Source organism: Diprion similis, chromosome 10 (assembly GCF_021155765.1).
Source record: "Diprion similis isolate iyDipSimi1 chromosome 10, iyDipSimi1.1, whole genome shotgun sequence".
Lineage (NCBI taxonomy): Eukaryota > Metazoa > Arthropoda > Insecta > Hymenoptera > Diprionidae > Diprion > Diprion similis.
Genome location: NC_060114.1, coordinates 18,008,523 through 18,026,368, shown reverse-complemented (window position 1 = coordinate 18,026,368; position 17,846 = coordinate 18,008,523). Strand labels below are relative to the sequence as shown.

At 38.7% G+C, this 17,846-nt stretch overlaps 4 protein-coding genes across 14 annotated transcripts; 2 read left to right on the top strand and 2 right to left on the bottom strand.

Moving 5' to 3' along the window:
- Positions 1–164: 164 nt before the first annotated feature.
- On the top strand, positions 165–4,861 carry LOC124411775 (KAT8 regulatory NSL complex subunit 2). Of its 7 annotated transcripts, none has more exons than XM_046891192.1 (9): positions 165–564; positions 1,423–1,666; positions 1,785–1,966; positions 2,072–2,240; positions 3,460–3,638; positions 3,719–3,855; positions 3,988–4,113; positions 4,173–4,313; positions 4,408–4,861. In XM_046891192.1, exons 2-9 carry the CDS (start codon positions 1,425–1,427, stop codon positions 4,654–4,656), a joined length of 1,425 nt encoding a protein of 474 aa, XP_046747148.1. In that variant the 5' UTR covers positions 165–564; positions 1,423–1,424; the 3' UTR covers positions 4,657–4,861. The 7 variants fall into 7 exon arrangements, with proteins under 7 accessions (XP_046747148.1, XP_046747147.1, XP_046747143.1 ...); XM_046891191.1 differs by having other exon boundaries at positions 1,420–1,666; XM_046891187.1 differs by lacking the exon at positions 165–564 and adding an exon at positions 1,201–1,277 and having other exon boundaries at positions 1,420–1,666.
- A 1,270-nt stretch (positions 4,862–6,131) lies between these two features.
- Positions 6,132–13,177, bottom strand: LOC124411773 (zinc transporter foi). Of its 5 annotated transcripts, none has more exons than XM_046891182.1 (12): positions 13,043–13,177; positions 11,153–11,622; positions 9,485–9,555; positions 9,107–9,350; positions 8,807–8,976; positions 8,515–8,715; positions 8,306–8,438; positions 7,933–8,208; positions 7,650–7,826; positions 7,331–7,518; positions 7,064–7,254; positions 6,132–6,970 (listed from the first exon to the last, which is right to left on the bottom strand). In XM_046891182.1, exons 2-11 carry the CDS (start codon positions 11,610–11,612, stop codon positions 7,108–7,110), a joined length of 2,067 nt encoding a protein of 688 aa, XP_046747138.1. In that variant the 5' UTR covers positions 11,613–11,622; positions 13,043–13,177; the 3' UTR covers positions 6,132–6,970; positions 7,064–7,107. The 5 variants fall into 5 exon arrangements, with proteins under 5 accessions (XP_046747138.1, XP_046747141.1, XP_046747139.1 ...); XM_046891185.1 differs by lacking the exon at positions 13,043–13,177 and adding an exon at positions 12,674–12,693; XM_046891183.1 differs by lacking the exon at positions 13,043–13,177 and adding an exon at positions 12,415–12,635.
- Positions 13,178–13,749: 572 nt separating this feature from the next.
- Positions 13,750–15,274, bottom strand: LOC124411783 (coatomer subunit zeta-1). Its single transcript, XM_046891201.1, has 5 exons — positions 15,141–15,274; positions 14,591–14,836; positions 14,265–14,398; positions 14,003–14,093; positions 13,750–13,859 (listed from the first exon to the last, which is right to left on the bottom strand). Exons 1-5 carry the CDS (start codon positions 15,156–15,158, stop codon positions 13,812–13,814), a joined length of 537 nt encoding a protein of 178 aa, XP_046747157.1. The 5' UTR covers positions 15,159–15,274; the 3' UTR covers positions 13,750–13,811.
- A 144-nt stretch (positions 15,275–15,418) lies between these two features.
- LOC124411774 (heat shock 70 kDa protein 14-like) lies at positions 15,419–17,829 on the top strand. Its single transcript, XM_046891186.1, has 5 exons — positions 15,419–15,564; positions 15,765–15,845; positions 16,010–16,443; positions 16,523–17,327; positions 17,491–17,829. Exons 1-5 carry the CDS (start codon positions 15,499–15,501, stop codon positions 17,629–17,631), a joined length of 1,527 nt encoding a protein of 508 aa, XP_046747142.1. The 5' UTR covers positions 15,419–15,498; the 3' UTR covers positions 17,632–17,829.
- The last annotated feature ends 17 nt before the right edge of the window (positions 17,830–17,846 follow it).

The following is a 17,846-nucleotide window of genomic DNA, read 5'->3' as shown; positions in this document are numbered from 1 at the left end:
TTTTCCACAACGCAACGGGTGACTCTCGGCATTTACTCCAGACTCATGGTCATCCTTTCCTCGATACTAGCGCCACGCGACGGCGGATTTCAGTACCAATACGGCGACAGCAAACAGTGAGCAATTTTATCGGAAAGAGGCCACGATCTATATAGTTCCAATACTCTATGCCCGAAGCTTTCGAGACGCAATTTGCTCCTGTATCGTATCGGAAGCACTTAACCTAACCTTGTCGTATTGGTCCTCTCCTACTCCTTTGAGGCTATTTATCTCCTGATCGAGGTCCTCGCCGTCTTCCTGGCCTGTTGTTGATCATCAACGATCATACCCGTTATGTAACGGACCCTCAGTCGGCTGCGTGCTTTCGCGATTCGACGAGGGTGGAGGATCGTTGGTTAGGACGTCGTCTCCGATGTGTCTGGCATGTTATTATTGTCGCATCGTTATCATCCGTGTGTATAAACTGTGGCAAAACTGTTGACGGGCCGTTGCTGAGCCTCGAGGAAAGGTTTTCTTTCGCTGTAACTTCGTCGACAGTATCGCAGCGGTGGGACTCCGTTCGATGTGAGTATTTCAGCTTCACGCCGAGCGTTGCTCCTCGTTAAATCGAGTACCAACCGAGCCGACTCCGTTCAATCATCACCGAATGACGATATCATTGTTTTAATGTTTTTTCCTCGTTTTTTTTCGGAATTTACATACTACATTCGACACGTTGTATGTACCGTACATACGTACGCAGCGAACCTTCTGTCGCAGTGATCTCGACGATAACAAAATGGCGACAGCAAGCTTGCTAATCGGATCCGGTGTCGACGCCTCTCAATCGCGTTACTTGACCCAAAAATTCCATCCGAAGTCGTCGAATTGATTTCTACCATCCAATAAAACTGTTCATCTCCTCAAAATTCTCCCGATGTTCCCAAATTCATAAATAACGTAAAATTTTTTAAATACAACATGAATGCACATGCATTTCGTGTCGTGATATCGATACAACGCCGCCATTATCATATGGTCGATATTAATGGCGGCGAATTTGAATCTGGATGAACAGCGACTAGCGTCATTCAGCTTTCGACAGTGTTCAGGGATAAATGCGACGCGCAATCCGTTGGAAAAAATATCGAAACGAACGAATTGTGAAATTTGTTGAAAAGAATGCTTCCCCAAATCTAGCGATCTACCAAAAACCCGAGAATTCGAACCGATGGAGTTTGACCATCAGCAAGTTTAGCAAAATCGCACTCTTTTACCATTTCTCACAATGCCCAAAAGTACGTCTTTTTCCTAATGTCACTGCATTTCACTGTTGAACAAAAATTTCTCTGAACCAATTACACTGAATCGAACTCAAGTCTCAAGTTTTGAGGTTATCCAGTTTTAAAATTAATTTTTTAAAGCCACCGTTATTTCCAGAAGCAATGTTTCGCGTACCAAACGCGACTGCATCCCGAATTGGACCTGGAAAGAGCTCATCTGAAAGACAAAACTGTTCTTACGGATCCTACGAATGTAAACAGCAGAGCCTTGAGGGTTACGCCTATTGCACCAAACACATTTTAGAAGACAGTTCTGCCCCTTACAAACAATGCAGTTTTGTGTATAACAGTAACGGCCGTAAGTGCCAGAACCCGGCTTTGAAGGGTGATCGAAGAGATCTTGCGTAAGTGGAGCAACAAATGTTTACTCAATTTGAATTTCAAGTCGAAAATTTTAGCGTCGTTATATGAGAGAATGATGACTTCTTCTTGTGAACATCCGTATGTTGCCTCGCTTTTCAGGTACTGTTCAGAGCATGCGAGAAGAGCACAGTTAGCTCGTATCAAGTCCACATCCCGGCATTCGCCACCGCAGACCCCGGAAACTCTGCTTCTCAATCTGAGCCACTATGTTAAGCCAACAGATTCTAGCGCGGAGGATACGGAGGAAGAAGAAGGAAAGGTGAAGGTTCTGGATCCTTTTGGTGAGAGCCCCGCTTTCCTACAGATGTGAAACCTTTAAATTTTTTTAACATTGTTACCAGCTAAGCATTTTCGTGGTTTTTTATTAGGAATGTCCTATTTTTCAGCTGAAATTGATGCCTATAGAATAAACGCCAGTGGTTGTGACGTTCTTGACTATGCGAGCTCTTCGGACAGCGATGTCGAACCTGTAGTTGTGAGCGAAACCTTACGTGGAACATTCCTCGACGATAGCGAAGACGAGAGCCTCCAAAGTTCGCAGGAGGACCCGCTTAAGTATGTCGGAACTTTGACACGCTACACCAGAACTCGGCTTGGATAATTCATTGTTTGCACGTAAACTGTCCTGCAACTCAAATATCGCAGCAATTGAAATGGGAATTATTGGCCCTGATGCACTAACACCACATGCAAATTATAAATTCGAGCCTCCCGTTTTCAATCAAATCATTCGCTGGGTGACGTGACGTTTTCAGATTCCTTCAAAATTATGGATTCATGAAATCACGGTAGAATTCCTTAGAAACTTTTGTGAGCCTGAAACTATTCGGAAAATATTAGACATTCCGCGAACAACAGAATATGTTCAAATTTCACGTGCTTAAGGCATTAAAAGGGGATGAATATATTCAAAATTCTATATTCTATTCTAAAAATGATAATTCGTCTGCTCGAAAAATTTTGCGTTTGATTACTGAGGGAAGTTTACAAAAAATTGCTTGTAATTTATGTGAAATACCATCATCCGCTTTAAATGTTATTTAAAAATATGTACCTAAATAATGCGAAGACATATTTTTAGAAGATTAATTATAAGTAAGGTTTGAATTTTACATTACATATCGTAACGCTAGCTTGCTTTTGCTTGTGCATTATTTAATAACGGGACAAAATAACAAAACAGCTATTTTATTTCGTTTTTATTGTTCTAATTAGACATTGCTCAATGGTGGATTGCTCGTGATATCATTGAGCTGGGAAAACTGCGAAAAGTCAAGAAAATACTCTACACCTATAAATTTTTGCTGGGAAGAAGAGAATTTTCGCATTTTTTTTTTTTGTTACTTCTGTCTTGCAGAGTTCTCTTATTGTTTATAAGAAAGCACCTACTTTTAGAAATTCCAGCATGAATTTATTGCATGCTTTACTTACCGTATCTGGTAAGTTCGACCCGCCAGACCATCAGGCTGATCCCTCGACATCATGGTTGTCGTAGAAAAATTATTTTTTCTTACAGATTTCTTTCAGGTGACAGTGTGAGACGGAAATCTTCCAACTCTGGAATACGACAAAAAAGAATTTAATAATTTGTAGCGATATCTAGCCCCCCTTTAGAAATTTTGACAAACCCCGCAAACGAACAGTGATCAAGTTTTCTTCCACGATAATTTAATTTCCATTTCAAATATTTGCTCGACAAGGTACCCTAAATCTTCTTTCCTGTAGTAACTGCTTCCGGCGTGACAGAGACACTTTTTATCTATTGAATCATTAGTATTAATTTTTTAAGGCACGCCGGGATCTTCACCGCCGAAGAGGTGATATACATAGCGAGGGAAAAGCTCATCAGGCTGCAATCGCTCTACATTGACCAATTCAGAAGACTGCAACATATATTCAAAGAAAAACGTCGCAAGTACCTGCACACAGTGAAAAAGGAAAAAGAAACTACCTGTAAGTCTGACGACTTTGGATTGGCCAGCAGAAATGGATTTTTAACTCATGTTTACCGTTCAATTCGTTTCAAAATATAGGTAGCATTCACGATCAGCCGAAAGAAACCGCTAAGGAAAAAAAGATTTATGATAAATTGAAAGCCCTCAACTCTTACCACAGGCGGAGTGGCGTTGACGCTATTCTCTACAAAAAATCGTTGGAGAGGCGAGCTCAGGTATAAAAAAAATTCATAGATTACAATATCATGATCATCGTTGATTAAAAAGAAACATATTTTTCAAAGTTGAAACTTATACAATATAACGTTTAGCGTATAGCGAATGTATTTAACGTGTTTTTAATCTACCAGGCAACTGAGGGTCCAGCGCAGAAGCCTCCCAACGTTACGAAGTGCATTTTCACCGAAGGTGGAGTGAAGTGTGGGGAAAGAACGCTGCCGGCAGCAAGACATTGCCGTAAACACATACTAAAGGTGAGTTAATGTTAATTCTACAGTTGATCGTTGATTCAGTAATTCTTCTCAATATACAGGATCAGCATCAAGTATTGTTCAAAGCCTGTGGAGCCGTTAGAGCTGACATAGAATGCCACGAGCCCGTCCCAGTCGTTTTCGATTCGTCGTGCGTCTTTCACATGAATTTACCGCCGCCTTTAAAACTTGAATCTATGGTGGTAAGATGCATAATTAATGCACACATTTGGATAATCGATAACAGAGCAATGATCTGACGGTGTAATTAAAAAACTGTTTTCTTTTTCCACTCAGTTTGAAGAAGCGAAACCAGTTGTAAAGGAAGCTTCGGTATTGGATAACCAGTCGATGGAGATAGACGTAGTCGGAGAAACTCAAGAAATAGACCCAGATGACGATATGGCAGGATTAATGAGAGAGATGAACGATGCGGCGGGTAAAAAAGTGGCGTTCAACGATAGCTTAAACAGTGAGGCCAGCACAGATACCGCTTTCAGTTTAACCGCACAGCTAAGCGACAAAGACGAGCTTATTTTGATTTGATGACTGTTAATTTTGACAAAAAACTTTTACTCGTTTACTGTACAAACGTTCAAACGGACTAATGTGTTTTATAAAATACCATTAAAAATCTGCTGAACACTGTTTCCATATCATCTATAATTATTTCTTTCTTTCTTGTTTTCGATCTCTAACAGTTAGTTTCTGGTTTTTAATGTATATAGGAATACAGAAATATCAGTCTCTGACTTATAATATTTAGTAATTTCGTTTTAAGCGTGACCAATCGATTGTTTGTTCAACTTGTAAATAAATAATTATTGATAAAATCAGTGTATACCTGAATTACTTTATATATCTGCTTACTATTTACGAACGGATATAGAGAATTATTTAAATTCAAAGTTGGCATGAGTTGGAATGAAAAAGTGTGTAGTTCAAAAAGGAGAGTAAAGTTTACGGCAGTTTTTTTTTTCCATTTTCATTCTTACATTATAAACGAGAATATAAATCGATCAAAAACACAATTGATTCATACTGAATTCATGCTGTGAAGTTTGTAATTCATTTTTTGTTTTCTATTAATAAAAGGTGACGGTCAGAGTCAAGATCATCGGCGCAAAACCACTGCAAAGGTTTTACAAAGGTATGTATGAACAGATACAATTCTGTCCAAGTTTTTACTTCAAAATGATATTTATAAGTACCGAGACGCTTACACAGTTTTCTATCACGGTCAAATAATTTACAATGAAAGAAACTTAAGAAGATAAATGGAGGAAAAAAAACAAAATTATTAAACAGATGTGATAAAATAAAAAGTAAGTAGCTTATAATAAGGTTTACAAAATTCCTGTTTTTCATTTCTAAATATTGATTCCGCAAACGATGGATTAGAAAGGAAGAAGCTTCCGAAGATTTCACCAATGGTTGTAATCAATGGAAGAACAGTAATAAATTTGGTCGATAAAACAAAGAAATATTTTTCAGTCTTATTGTTATTAAATATTCACAAATTTGTTTTCAAGTGAGAGTTTCGAAACTTGATCAATGGAAGCTTCTTATTATTCAAGTAATTGGATTCCCTAAGTGTATGTAATATAACAATGCAATTTGCAAATTTTAGAGCTGGCGAGAAGAATAGTTTTAGTTACAAATTTATTGCATTATGGTTAATTAAAAATTACAAAAGGCTTAAAATCTTAGCGAGGTACGTGAAAAATTGTAGAGTATATGTAATTAATACTGAATAAATGAGCGAAAGCTTAAGATCAAAGAACTCTTAAAATGTTGCCAAATAAAAAGCCTTCAAAATTCCTCGAGTAACATTATATTCAAATCAATAACACGCATATTGTCCAGCCATAGATCAAGCCCTTTGCTTCTCCTCTAAGCCACGATAAAACTTCAATCACGATTTATTAATGTTGTTGTTGTTATTGTTATTATTATTATTATTATTATTATACATACTTATGCGGTACCCTAATAAGATAGTTAAATGCCGACCATATTTATCATTCGACTAATTATTTATGAAATCTAAACGCATTTCACTGTTTAATACAACTTGCCCTAAAATATAATTAACGTACCTGATGCGGTTGATTTTTTTTCATTGTATATTTGTTAGAAAGATGTTCGAGCTGAAGTTTCTTTGTATATGTCTTAGTCAATTCCTCAATGAATCAAAAGTTCATGTAGAGGTTTAAAGAACCCTGTTAGATTACAGCAGAAAGGAAAAAACCTTTTCAACTCACCAAGTGAAGTAGGGAGAGAAAAAGAAAAAAAAAAACAATGACTAAATGATAACTCAGCTTCAAAATTTAACAAATATCGATATAAAAGTAGCTCGCCATCAATTATCCTATTGTTCAATGAACGTCCTGTAAACTAATGTATGTAATATGTATGTGCATAAATTCATCACTGGGAACAACATCGTGAAAGAGTAGAAATTCATTAGCGTAAGGAAATCGGAGTAACTGCGTGATCGATTTGGAAATATATTTCTTAGTCTCTTTAATTTTTAGCTTGTCTTTCACGTCTTATTCTTCCTCATCGTTTGTCTCAGCTTTTGTAAATAAGTAGCACCAAGAATAAGTGATAAGTATGAGAGTGGAATTTTCTATCAGTTTCAATACTGCCTCTGTGTCTGACCTTTTGTTTATCTTCACCGCGTTATTTAAAAGGAAAAATTTATTTATACAAGCACATTGCGTCGCATTAATGATAATTGTACTGAGTAGTTTTTATTGTTGTTCCACTTTACTCTCGACCTTAGCCTCCTTTTATCCTTGCTTCTTACGCCATTGTTGCATATTCTGATATACCGTGAAGTAACAGACGCAGATTACTGAAAAACGTGAACAACAAAAAGAACGATATTAAAACTCGACGCTTTGGGCAAAATTGATTAAAGCTAAAATTAAGGAATCGACTTCACACCCTCTTTTTCATCTTGTGTAAATAAATGATTTTCCATTATTTACACTAATCGTGAAATATCTGCTTCAAATCATGCTCGTATAAAGCAATGATCAACATTATGCCAAGTCCCGATGCCAGTCCCATCGCTTGTAGAACGCATTGCCACTGCGAGCCTCCTTCCGCCGAGTGACTCGATGTCAATTCCGGTATCTGAGCACAAAAGAATCAAAGAATATCTTACTTTGTTTCATGACGAATAACGCAGTGTGAAAAAAAATCAGCTTACCATATCCACCAGAGCGATATAGATAAACATTCCAGCAGCTGCCGCAAAGATCCAGCTTGTCGCCGATGGATCCGCACCTAAAAGGATTCCCAACACCATTCCAAACAGACACAGCACGGATGATAATAGATTATAGAAGACCGCCTGCTTAGCGCTCATCCCAGCCTTCAGTAGAACAGCAAAATCGCCTGTGGAGTGTAAAGATTCGTTAGTCTTGCTCGTAGGTGTAGACGATAAGTTTTTCAAACCCGACAAACTTTAGTACAGTCAAAAGATCGTTGCTATTGCGGTCTGTATAATTATATTATTAAAAACTGACCCAATTCATGAGGCAATTCGTGACACAATACTGCAATAGCCGTTGAAAATCCGCCGGGAATGTTAGCTGCAAATGCTGCACCGATGGCCATACCATCGGTAAAATTGTGAAGGCCATCACCCATGATGACCATCCATGCAACGCTGGACATCGATTCAGGCGCTGAGTGTACGTGACCTTAATAGAGGGGAAGGACTTTAGTTTGGTAGGATAATTTGCGGAAATGTCATTGTTACAGAGTCACGGGATGGTAAGTGAGCAGAAGTGAGAGAGACGAGATTACCGTGCGAGTGCGTGTGACCGTGATGTTTCGTTTCATGTTCACGAATAATGACTGTGTAGCTCTCAGCCTCGTTCGCACACGGATCGTTGTTTTCACTGTTCTTATTTGCGTGATTGATTATAGCCTCGTCCAACTTCCAATCTTCGTCCTGCCTTTTTTCAACCTCATCATCCGTTGATTTTAAAATAGCGTTGGTATTGGACGTCAAAGGTTTTTCTTCCTCTATAACTGCTGCCGTTATTTGGTGATTGTTGTGTTGACGATTATGATGATTGTCTGAGAAAAAAAAAAAATGTTCGAGGGATTAACAGCGGGGATTTTGAAGAGCTGACGATTCTAAAAATCTTTAGTAATAGACAACACGTCGCTTTACCTTGTGTTTCTGTCGTGATTTCGCCATAGCAGTATGGGTAAGATGAATATTTGTGTTTACAATGTTTGTCGCTGCTCGAACTATTGCCAGTTGTGTCGGCAGGTTCGCGCATCACTTTAACACGTGCGGGTAACTGAAAGAATGAAAAAAATTTTTCCAGTTACCATCGATATGTTGAAAGCTTGGTGAAGAATATTTTAGAAAATCACCTTGGTACGACGCTGGCGAGATTTCCTCCATTCGGCAATCATAGTTAGAGCTTTTTCAGTAAAGAAGAAAAGCACTAATCCCATCATTGCCACAAAACCTTTCCACATATTGGTATCGTGGTCATGCTTTGTATTCGACAACGACTCTCCGTGTTCGGAACCACTATGGTGGTCATGCTCGTGCGACGCGGACATCATAGCCTGTGGAAAATATAAAATTTCGAAAATTAGAAACTTTGTATGAAAAATACAGCTTTATACAACGCATCGTAAAAAAACGTGTGCCACTCACGTGCGGCAGAAGATGTATCAAAGCATCGCCGCACAGTGTTCCGACAGCGAGCGCGACCAGGAACTGTATAAGCTGGTGGTAGTAAGTTTTATTCATTACCGGAATAACGACTACTCCTAGCAAGCCGCATAGGCTTATAACTAGAATACTGAGTGAAGACCAAATCCAAACTGCGAGGGAAAAAATAAATGAATAATAAAAAATAATGATACATAAGTTATTGTGAAAACGAGTGAGTAATTTTCCTCAAAAGTGTTGACTAATGTCATATTAACTATCGTTCATTATTATTCAACCAACCTTGCCACACGTGGTGAGACATTTTATCCGCCTCAGATCCGTTTCCTACGGTCATGCTTGCTGCGGTAGACAAACTCTCAGGGAATTGGATACACGCGCTCGGACCGGAGCTCGCTAATTGATAAACAAGGGCAGGGCAAATCCTTGCCAAAAGCCAGTCAGGCAATGTCGTGCTGTTGTCACTTTCCGAGGAGTAGGAATTGTTGCCAGAAAATTTATCCAGCAATCCTCTGCTTTTGAGGCACTGAAAGTAGCCAATGTAAAATAAATATTGGGTTTGATTTAAAATTGTTGGCGCTCTGCTTTATCGCAGGTATGATTTCTTTATGTAGCTATTGACCACCTCGGAATGAATATATGAAAAGTTTCAACGTTTACCCTTTGGTTTTTGGCTCTTCCATCAAGTCCATTGTTAGGTTTAGAAGCGTTGTTCGGGACGTGAACATCATCTGCAATGTAAGAAAATAATTCCAGCGAATTGTGCAAGGCGAGGGTTTCAGTAACGGGTGTGGACTAAAAATCGCAATCTAGATCGACCAGAAGCAGTGTCTTATAAACACAGGAAGAATGACATCTTCGACCTAGATACATATGATAAAAATGAGAAAAACGTTGTAAGTAAAATATTTTAGGATAAAGAATAAATAATTCGCCCTTGGATAAAATTGGAACAACAAATGGAGCGGAAACACCTAATCGATGTATAAAGTAAAGATAGATTTTGTGTTTATAACGCTATTATGCGACAGAATAAGCAAAAACATACACGAATCAAGTATCATAAAACATGCAATACCGAAGTATCGACGGAATCGACAAAAACATACGACGAATAAAACATACACATATCGAGCATGATAAAACATGCGTTATTGAAATACCGACAGAATGGGTAAAAAACATACGTATATCAAGCATCGTAAAACATGCGATATTGAAATACCAAAAGTGATAAGAAATAGACCGAGCTCAAGGGTTGGAATACTATGAAAAATTGCTGAACCAAAAAATTGGCAAGAATTAATTTTTAAACTTTTATCAGCTGCTGGTTTCATATGGCTCGTTAACGTCCGATATCGCGGACTCGTACTTATCGTATAATGTTCGTGAGGAGATAAGCTCAACATGCAAATGATACGTCAAGAATACCGGGGAGATATCTCTATCAGGAATAACTGCAGTCAAGTTCTGCGATGTCTTTAGCGAGAAGAACCAGACAAAACAACCTCGCAGTTGGTTGCTCGCTAATAAAGTCATTGACCAATATATCAAGCTCTGATTCACAAGCGTCTAGAGTTTTTTGTCTGTTTAAATCTAGGTTTCAAGAGCGGTCAAGTTTTTAAAGGTCGGAAAAGAACTACAATGGCAAGGATAAGTCAGTAATTTTTTTTACCGACAACGTCGCCTTCGTACAGATCAAATAATTAATCCTTACAAAGAATAATTACCTCCAATAAAATCAGAGGCTTCAACAATACAAGAAGAGATTATTGATTTGTAAAACAATTGGACAAGTTCACCCAACTCATTGGATGGAATGTGATACTTTAAGGGTCAACTGAGCATAATTGAGGTATCTTAAAAATCAAACCGACGGAGAGTCTAATAATATAGATTCAAAATATGGCTCATCTACCGAGTCAGAATTGAATTCAAAACAAGTTAGTCAAAATTTATCGTGTTACAAATCGTACGTTAATTTTGTTTTAAATTCCTTCATGTTAATAAAAATATGCTAGACGAGAGTTGATATGAAAGTTTTTATAGTGTACTTTTTTTATACTTCCTTCAAAAAACATGTTAAATATTTTTGCAAAAGAATTCAGTGGTTTAATCGGGTCAGGGAAAATTGTGCCAACCCTGAGATTCAATTGTAATGAAATAATAGTCTTAAAATTTAAACTGTCTCAAGTGGATCATACAATTATAGAAATGTTTTGAGTTGATTTTGAACCTGAGTTCAATTTGCAGGTATTTAATTATTTGGAAAAGCAATGTACGAATGACAAAAGTTTTAGTAGCGAATTTTACGATAAAGAAACTCACCTTTTGGACTAAGTTTATCGCTTTGTTCCGATATCTGATTGTCATGTTCATCCAGCTTCGTTATCACTTCCTGAAGTCCGAGTTTTTTTAGTAGCCTTTCAAACCCTTCAATTGTCATGCTATTTCCATTTCCATAATCCCTGAAAATTCTCTTTGTGAAATAAGACTCGTCATCATCATCATCTGTGTGTCTCCGTTTCCTGAGCCTAACTTCATGACCGCCGGGTTCCGATTTAAGCGGGTCAAACGCATCCTTCATATTTTTAATTCTACCTATTTCTCTTGAACCGATTTGATGTTTCAACGGCTGCAAACGATCATCGTTGGGTGAATCCATGATATCCAGTGGTCCTGGCAGCGAAGAGAGGCGTGAAATGTGGCCATCGGTGTGGGCGGAACACGGAGCGTGCGCGGCGCACAAAACGCAGACGACGCAGACCGTAACAAAGTTTTGAGACATTACGTCAATCCTGTAAAAATTGTAAAAAGAAGTATTATCAACAGGTTTAATAAAACAAGTTATACTTTGGTTATTTGAATGCCTTTCGAAATGTGTAATGGCTTGGACAAGTAATAAATGAATAAATATATACCAGGAGGGAAGAACAAAGAACAGCAAAAGATACTCTGGAATAATGGAAGAAAGAGATTGTTTAACAGAGAGAAACATTAAAATTAAATTTCGATAAGAATTTTCTGGTAGTCGTTAAATTTTACTTCTTGATTACTTATCGCGTATAGATGTATGTATGTATGTATGTATGTATGTATGTGTCTTTACCGGGAAATGCGGTTACGCGCCTAATTGTTTGACGCGTTTTAAATATTACATCCATTTGTAGATTGTTGAAAAAAGGTAAATTGAAAAAGAAAAATAACAAATGAGCAAGTAATATGCAATTTGGCTTATTCACATATTTATTTTTCACTCAGAATTCTCTGTCGGTGTTTCTATTTATATCAAAATGAGTAGGGATGCATCACAGGCCATCGTCCGTCGGAAATAGAAGAAGAGATCCCGGATTTAGGGTTAGAAATGAAATATTACCGGGTGGAAGACACGGAGAGAACGGAGAGAGAGGCACAGAGTAACAGCGGCGAAGTCTGATAAGCCATGAGGGAAATAAATTTCATACGCGAAACTAGAGTAAAAGTAGAGCCTTTAAACCGGCTCTCAGGCTTCCGCCGTCCGTCGATCTTGTATCGGAATTAATACTCGTAAGCTATGCTGTCGGGTATTTATCCCAATCTGCTTGTCTTACTTTTTAACACCAACGTTGCTGCTGCTGCTGCTGTTACGGATTTTTTCGCATCAACGGACACGCGCGGCGATCAGCCCGCGACAAAACCTGCACAACTATAATTATATTACGTGCACGAAGTCGGGGACGCGGGTATAAGAGCGACACAACAAAGTCGAGCGGTGTGCCTTGACTGAACAGCCTCGAGGTCTCGGCACCGTCGAACCGACGTCCTGATGCAGCGGCTGCTGCTCTTCCAGGCGCATTCGGTTTGTCCTACCGTATACGGTGTTGGTTGATCGGTTGGCACCTGCCTACGATGCTTACGCGTCATCTCGGTAGAACCCCGATCTTCCGATAATAAAAGATAGCAACGATTAATACGTAATTTTTCGAAACTGGTACAGAGTCGGTCACGAGGATATTTGATGCTGGTTTAACGGTTGTGCATCGTGTACGCAGTAACCGCAGTAACGTACGGCGGTCGATTCATTCATGAAAAACGGGAGGGTATCAACATCATCGTTGATTCGTTATCTCGAGACGATAATAATACACCGTGCATTGTTTACATCCCATATACGATGTTACGCATTATTTAAAGCCTGTTTTTCTCTTATTCCCTCTTTTCTTTCTATTTTGGACATACCTATGTATCACGGAAGTATTACAGACAACCACGAACCGATAATGGTTCCACCTGTAGGCACAACGTCTCTGCAAACTCGTTCTCTACTTCTGTCGGTAACTATTGATAGCAGCAACTGCATAATATGATTTCGTCATCGAATCAATGCTCGAATGCGTGATTGGGTGAAGTAAGTCCCGGTATACTCTGTCTCTCTCGCTCTGCATCGTGATTGGCTGAGCGCGCTTCCCCGTCCAATCGAGGCGCAGAGCGAGAGAGCCAAAGTATACTGAGATTCTCTTTATCCAGTCATGCATGCAAGTATTTCGTCATTTCGAAGGTGTCCGCAGCGCCAACTGGTGGCCGCGAGCGAAAACATTGAAAGAAGGCTGAAACTCTGAATCACGCTTGATTGAAACGAAACCGTGTTGACAGTAAAATGATTAATTGTTAATTGTTAAAAATGGTAATTTGTTAATTATAACACGGTAGTTTGTCTTATCTTCTAGAAGTTCCACCTAGTTTGTATATTCGGTGTATCGCACCGACGTTAAATAACTGGAAAATATTTGACTGAAAACCAGAATGTTACATGGATGAAAAGTTGAAAGTTTTTCGTCATTTAATTTTATCTAACGGCACTTGAAGTATATAATTTCAACGATTTTTAATCAAGCTCATTGCTGGTTTATTCACATGGTATAATAGTTCATATAATATTTCTTTTCTTTCACTCACGGCACTTGCTCAATTTTTTACTTTTTCTTAACATTAATTTTATGAAATTAGATTACTTCAATAAGGACCATTTAAGTTGCTCTTTTGCTGACTGTAGGACCTGTAAGGGTAAAAACGTTAAATATTAATTACGGTCTAAAGAGAACTCACGATAGGAATACATTGAACGACAAATATTTCATAATATAGGAAAAAGAGACAAGGCAGACAGTGAAGACCGAAACAAGGAGTATTTATTCTCACCTGTGCGACTGTTTGCTCGCCAAGTGGAATGTCATCTGTTCGCAGGGCTACCCGTGTCACAACGCTACTTGCGTCGGCATCCAAAATAATGCTAAATAACAGAAATGTCTTAATTTGTAAGTAGAATAATTAAAAATAAGTAAGGCTCTGATTCAATTCATGTGGGTTTCGTGAAATTTTTGTTTTTGTGACATGCAAAGCTTTCCCAGTTCCTACAAATATTTTTTAATCATCTGGAAATCCAATATCTCAGAAAATTTACCCGCCATCGCAGATTTCATCCATAGCCAGCATCACAATATCCAGACTATCAAGCACTGCTCTCTTTTCAACGTTTTTCCTTAGAATTTGACTTATGGAATCATACAAGCAATTCAGTACGCTCATAAGAATTAGCTGTAACGTGAAAGGATTTATAAATCTTTACTTAGAGTTCAATGAAGAATTATTATTCACCATCAAAGAAGTGAATGATAAATTCTAGCCAGCTGGATGACTGAAAATTAGTAGTAGTAGTAAATTAGTGAAGTAGATATTTTTACTTTATATTTACAAAAAGAAAGGAATTCATGAAAATAGATGTCAAACCTCGTTTTCACGAGAGCTGCCCATTACATAGAAGAACAGATCGACATTGCTCTTATAGACACAGGTCAGACCGTCGAGCATGATAATTTCTGTGTTAGCTCTGTGAGTCTTGTTGAATAGATTTTTCTCAAAAGCTTTCTGCTCCTTCGAAGTTGGAAATACATTCTTGTCGTAATACTTTGCCAGTATTCTGTTGCCATCATTATCCAGTATCACCATACCCTTGACGGTATACAGTGAAGGTTCCTGAGGAAAAAGACATGTCGCTAAAAAAACGTTGTTCAACAAGTACGATGCATTAGTTAAAAAAAAAAAAAAAAACAGAAGAAACAATCAGATTTGACGGGTATCGCAGTTCGAAATAAATTAGGTAGAAATTCTTTGGTTAGGTTAGGTTAGGTTGGCTGAAAGCGACACAGTTAAAAGCTGTCAAATATTCGACGACCGTATGCAAGTGGATGAGAATGTCACGGGAAATTATCAGCGCGCGGATGGTTGTTTGATCTTAAATGATAGGTTGGGAAACGACATATTTAACTAGTTAACGTACCAGCAACTGATCGTCCATGTTTTCGCGAAAAAGGCACAGGCAACCGCTGTGTTTACGTGTCAATTCGGTAGATTCTAATTTCGGTTCCTCCGTTCCTTTAGTCGTAATTAACAGGCTACTGTCGGTAAAGAAGGTCGCAGCATCTTTCGCCGGCATCTGTGACCCGCAAAGTCGATTCAGTAGATTCTAATTTCGGTTCCTCCGTTCCTTTAGTCGTAATTAACAGACTACTGTCGGTAAAGAAGGTCGCAGCATCTTTCGCCGGCATCTGTGATGATCTGTGATCTCGCAAAGTCGAAGCCACGGTGTCGTAACTGAACCGATCTCGTTGCTTCGTGCTACTACAGAATGTACAAACATGGCATCGGTAGCCGCATTCGGTCTTTATTTAGGCAACACCTCAGCCTGTTTGGCGATATTTAAGGTAAACTGTGACTGGATAATCCCTAGTGTAATTGGATATTTGTTGAAGGGCGGGGAGCGCATTTTCGTGTCATAATAACCAGTCAGTTCCAACTATTCTATCACTGGAAGATTAGCGCATGTATGACACATGGACGCGCTCCCTCGTTCTAACCTAGCCAAAACGTCACTTCAATAACCAGATTCGATAAATTTTCACAGGATGACAACGTTGATGTCGTCGCAAACGAAGCCGGTGAGCGAGTCACCGCGGCTGTGGTCGCCTTCAACGAAACCGAAGAGGTGAAATACGACTTTAAGACATTCTATAACGTATTTAGGTTAGGTTCTGTTCTCGCATCCTTTCCTTCGCTAGTTTTTCTCGAAATATTCGCTCTCCTACTTCTAACGTTTTATAAAGCCATCCTATTACAGCGTTGTAAAGTCTGTCTGTCACAATTTTTCAGGTGATCGGCTTGGCAGCCAAGGCCGGTCTTTTCAGGAATGGTCCGATCTCTGTATTGAATAACAAGAGATTGATGAATAAAAATATGGACGAGACGGAGCTAGAGTTAGCAGTAAAGAGTAGCACCTGTAAAATAATAAAGGAGAAAGACACAGTACAATATTTAATAAAGAGGAATGAAAGGATGGAGAAAATACTCCCTGTCGAAGTCGCAACTAGAATATTTGAGGCCATGTACAGTATTTCTACTACCGCCGCACATGACGACAATGAGCACAACGTCGTGCTTTGCGTTCCGCTCAGATTTAATCCTGCTAGCATTCAAATGTGGAGCAAATCTGCCTCCTCTGCTGGGTTCAGAGTTCTACAAGTTATTAGCGAACCTGCTGCCGCCTGTTTGGCCTATGGGATTGGTCAGGACAGAAAGGAATCAGGGTTTGTAGTTAATTTCACAAGCCTGAAGGCTCACTCTTGATTATACAAGGACCTTGTTATCATTAATTTTATTTTACAGATACGTGCTAGTCTACAGAATAGGAGGTGTGAGCAGTGAGATCACGTTGGTCAAAGTAGTCAGTGGCATATACCAGATTGTATCGACGTCGTACTACCACGATTTGGGTGGTAATAAGCTGACGAAAATTTTAGCCGAATATTTGGCAGGTGAATTTATGAGTAAATGGAAATTGGACCCAATGGAAAGCAGGCGATCAATGTCAAAGTTGAATATAGCGGCAGAGACGTGTAAACATGTTTTGTCGACAATGTCGACAGCGCACTGTTTCGTCGAATCTTTGTGCGACGGAGTTGATTTTAGTTATAATATAACTAGAGCTCGTTTTGAGAACTTGATAAATTCAAACATATCGGAGTATATCGCGCCCATCGATAAAATACTGAAAGAAACAAAACTGAGCACGGATGATATAAGCAAGATCATACTCAGCGGGGGTACAATGAAGATTCCCAAACTTCAGGAGAAAATTGGCACCCTTTTCTCCAACGGCGAAGTGTGCAGTGGAAAATGGAGCCCTGACGAATGTATGGCGATAGGCGCGGCTATGCAGTCAGCCCTTCTGCTTTCCCATGGAATGTGGGACGAGAGTTTACAATCTACAAACATGGAAGTAAACGCCCTGCAGAAACCCCTTTACATACAAATTGAGGAACTCAAACCTATTATTATACCGGCAAAAACAGTCGTACCTATAAAGCTACAAACACGTATTGAAGTACCTGAGGTTAAAGATGGAAAAATAAACATCAAAATATACGAACAAGACTCGGAGGATGCAGCAAGCCAAAAAAAAATCGGACTGGTAAGCATTTATGTAATACAAAATTCTGACCGCTCAGTTTTGTCATATTGTTGTTTTTCTTTGGTCAAAGCCAAGAGCAGTTGTCCGCGAATAAATATTTTTCAAATGTGTACATTCGCTCAAACATCTTGTCCGATCGTTGATCTTTCGTTTTCATTTTCAGATTTGCATACCGGCTGAAAGTGGAGCTCAGCTGAAAGTCGATACAGATTTAACAGAGGCCAGTTTAAATGTAAATATAACTGATGCTAAGTCTGGCCAAAAATCATCATTTCGTTTTGGCATACACGAAGATGACTCCTAACTAAAGTTTACCATCTAGAGCTTTAACTTATGTAATTATATTATTAACTATCCTTAATTATTGTTGACATTTTAATAAATTCAGCAATCATTTCGTAAGAAAAATGTTCGTTTGCCTGAAATTAAAAAATTATTAGATATTAAAATAATTTCTTCACCTCAGAACGATGATAAATTTTTGGTATCGGAACAGTGTAATAATACTCGGCACGAATT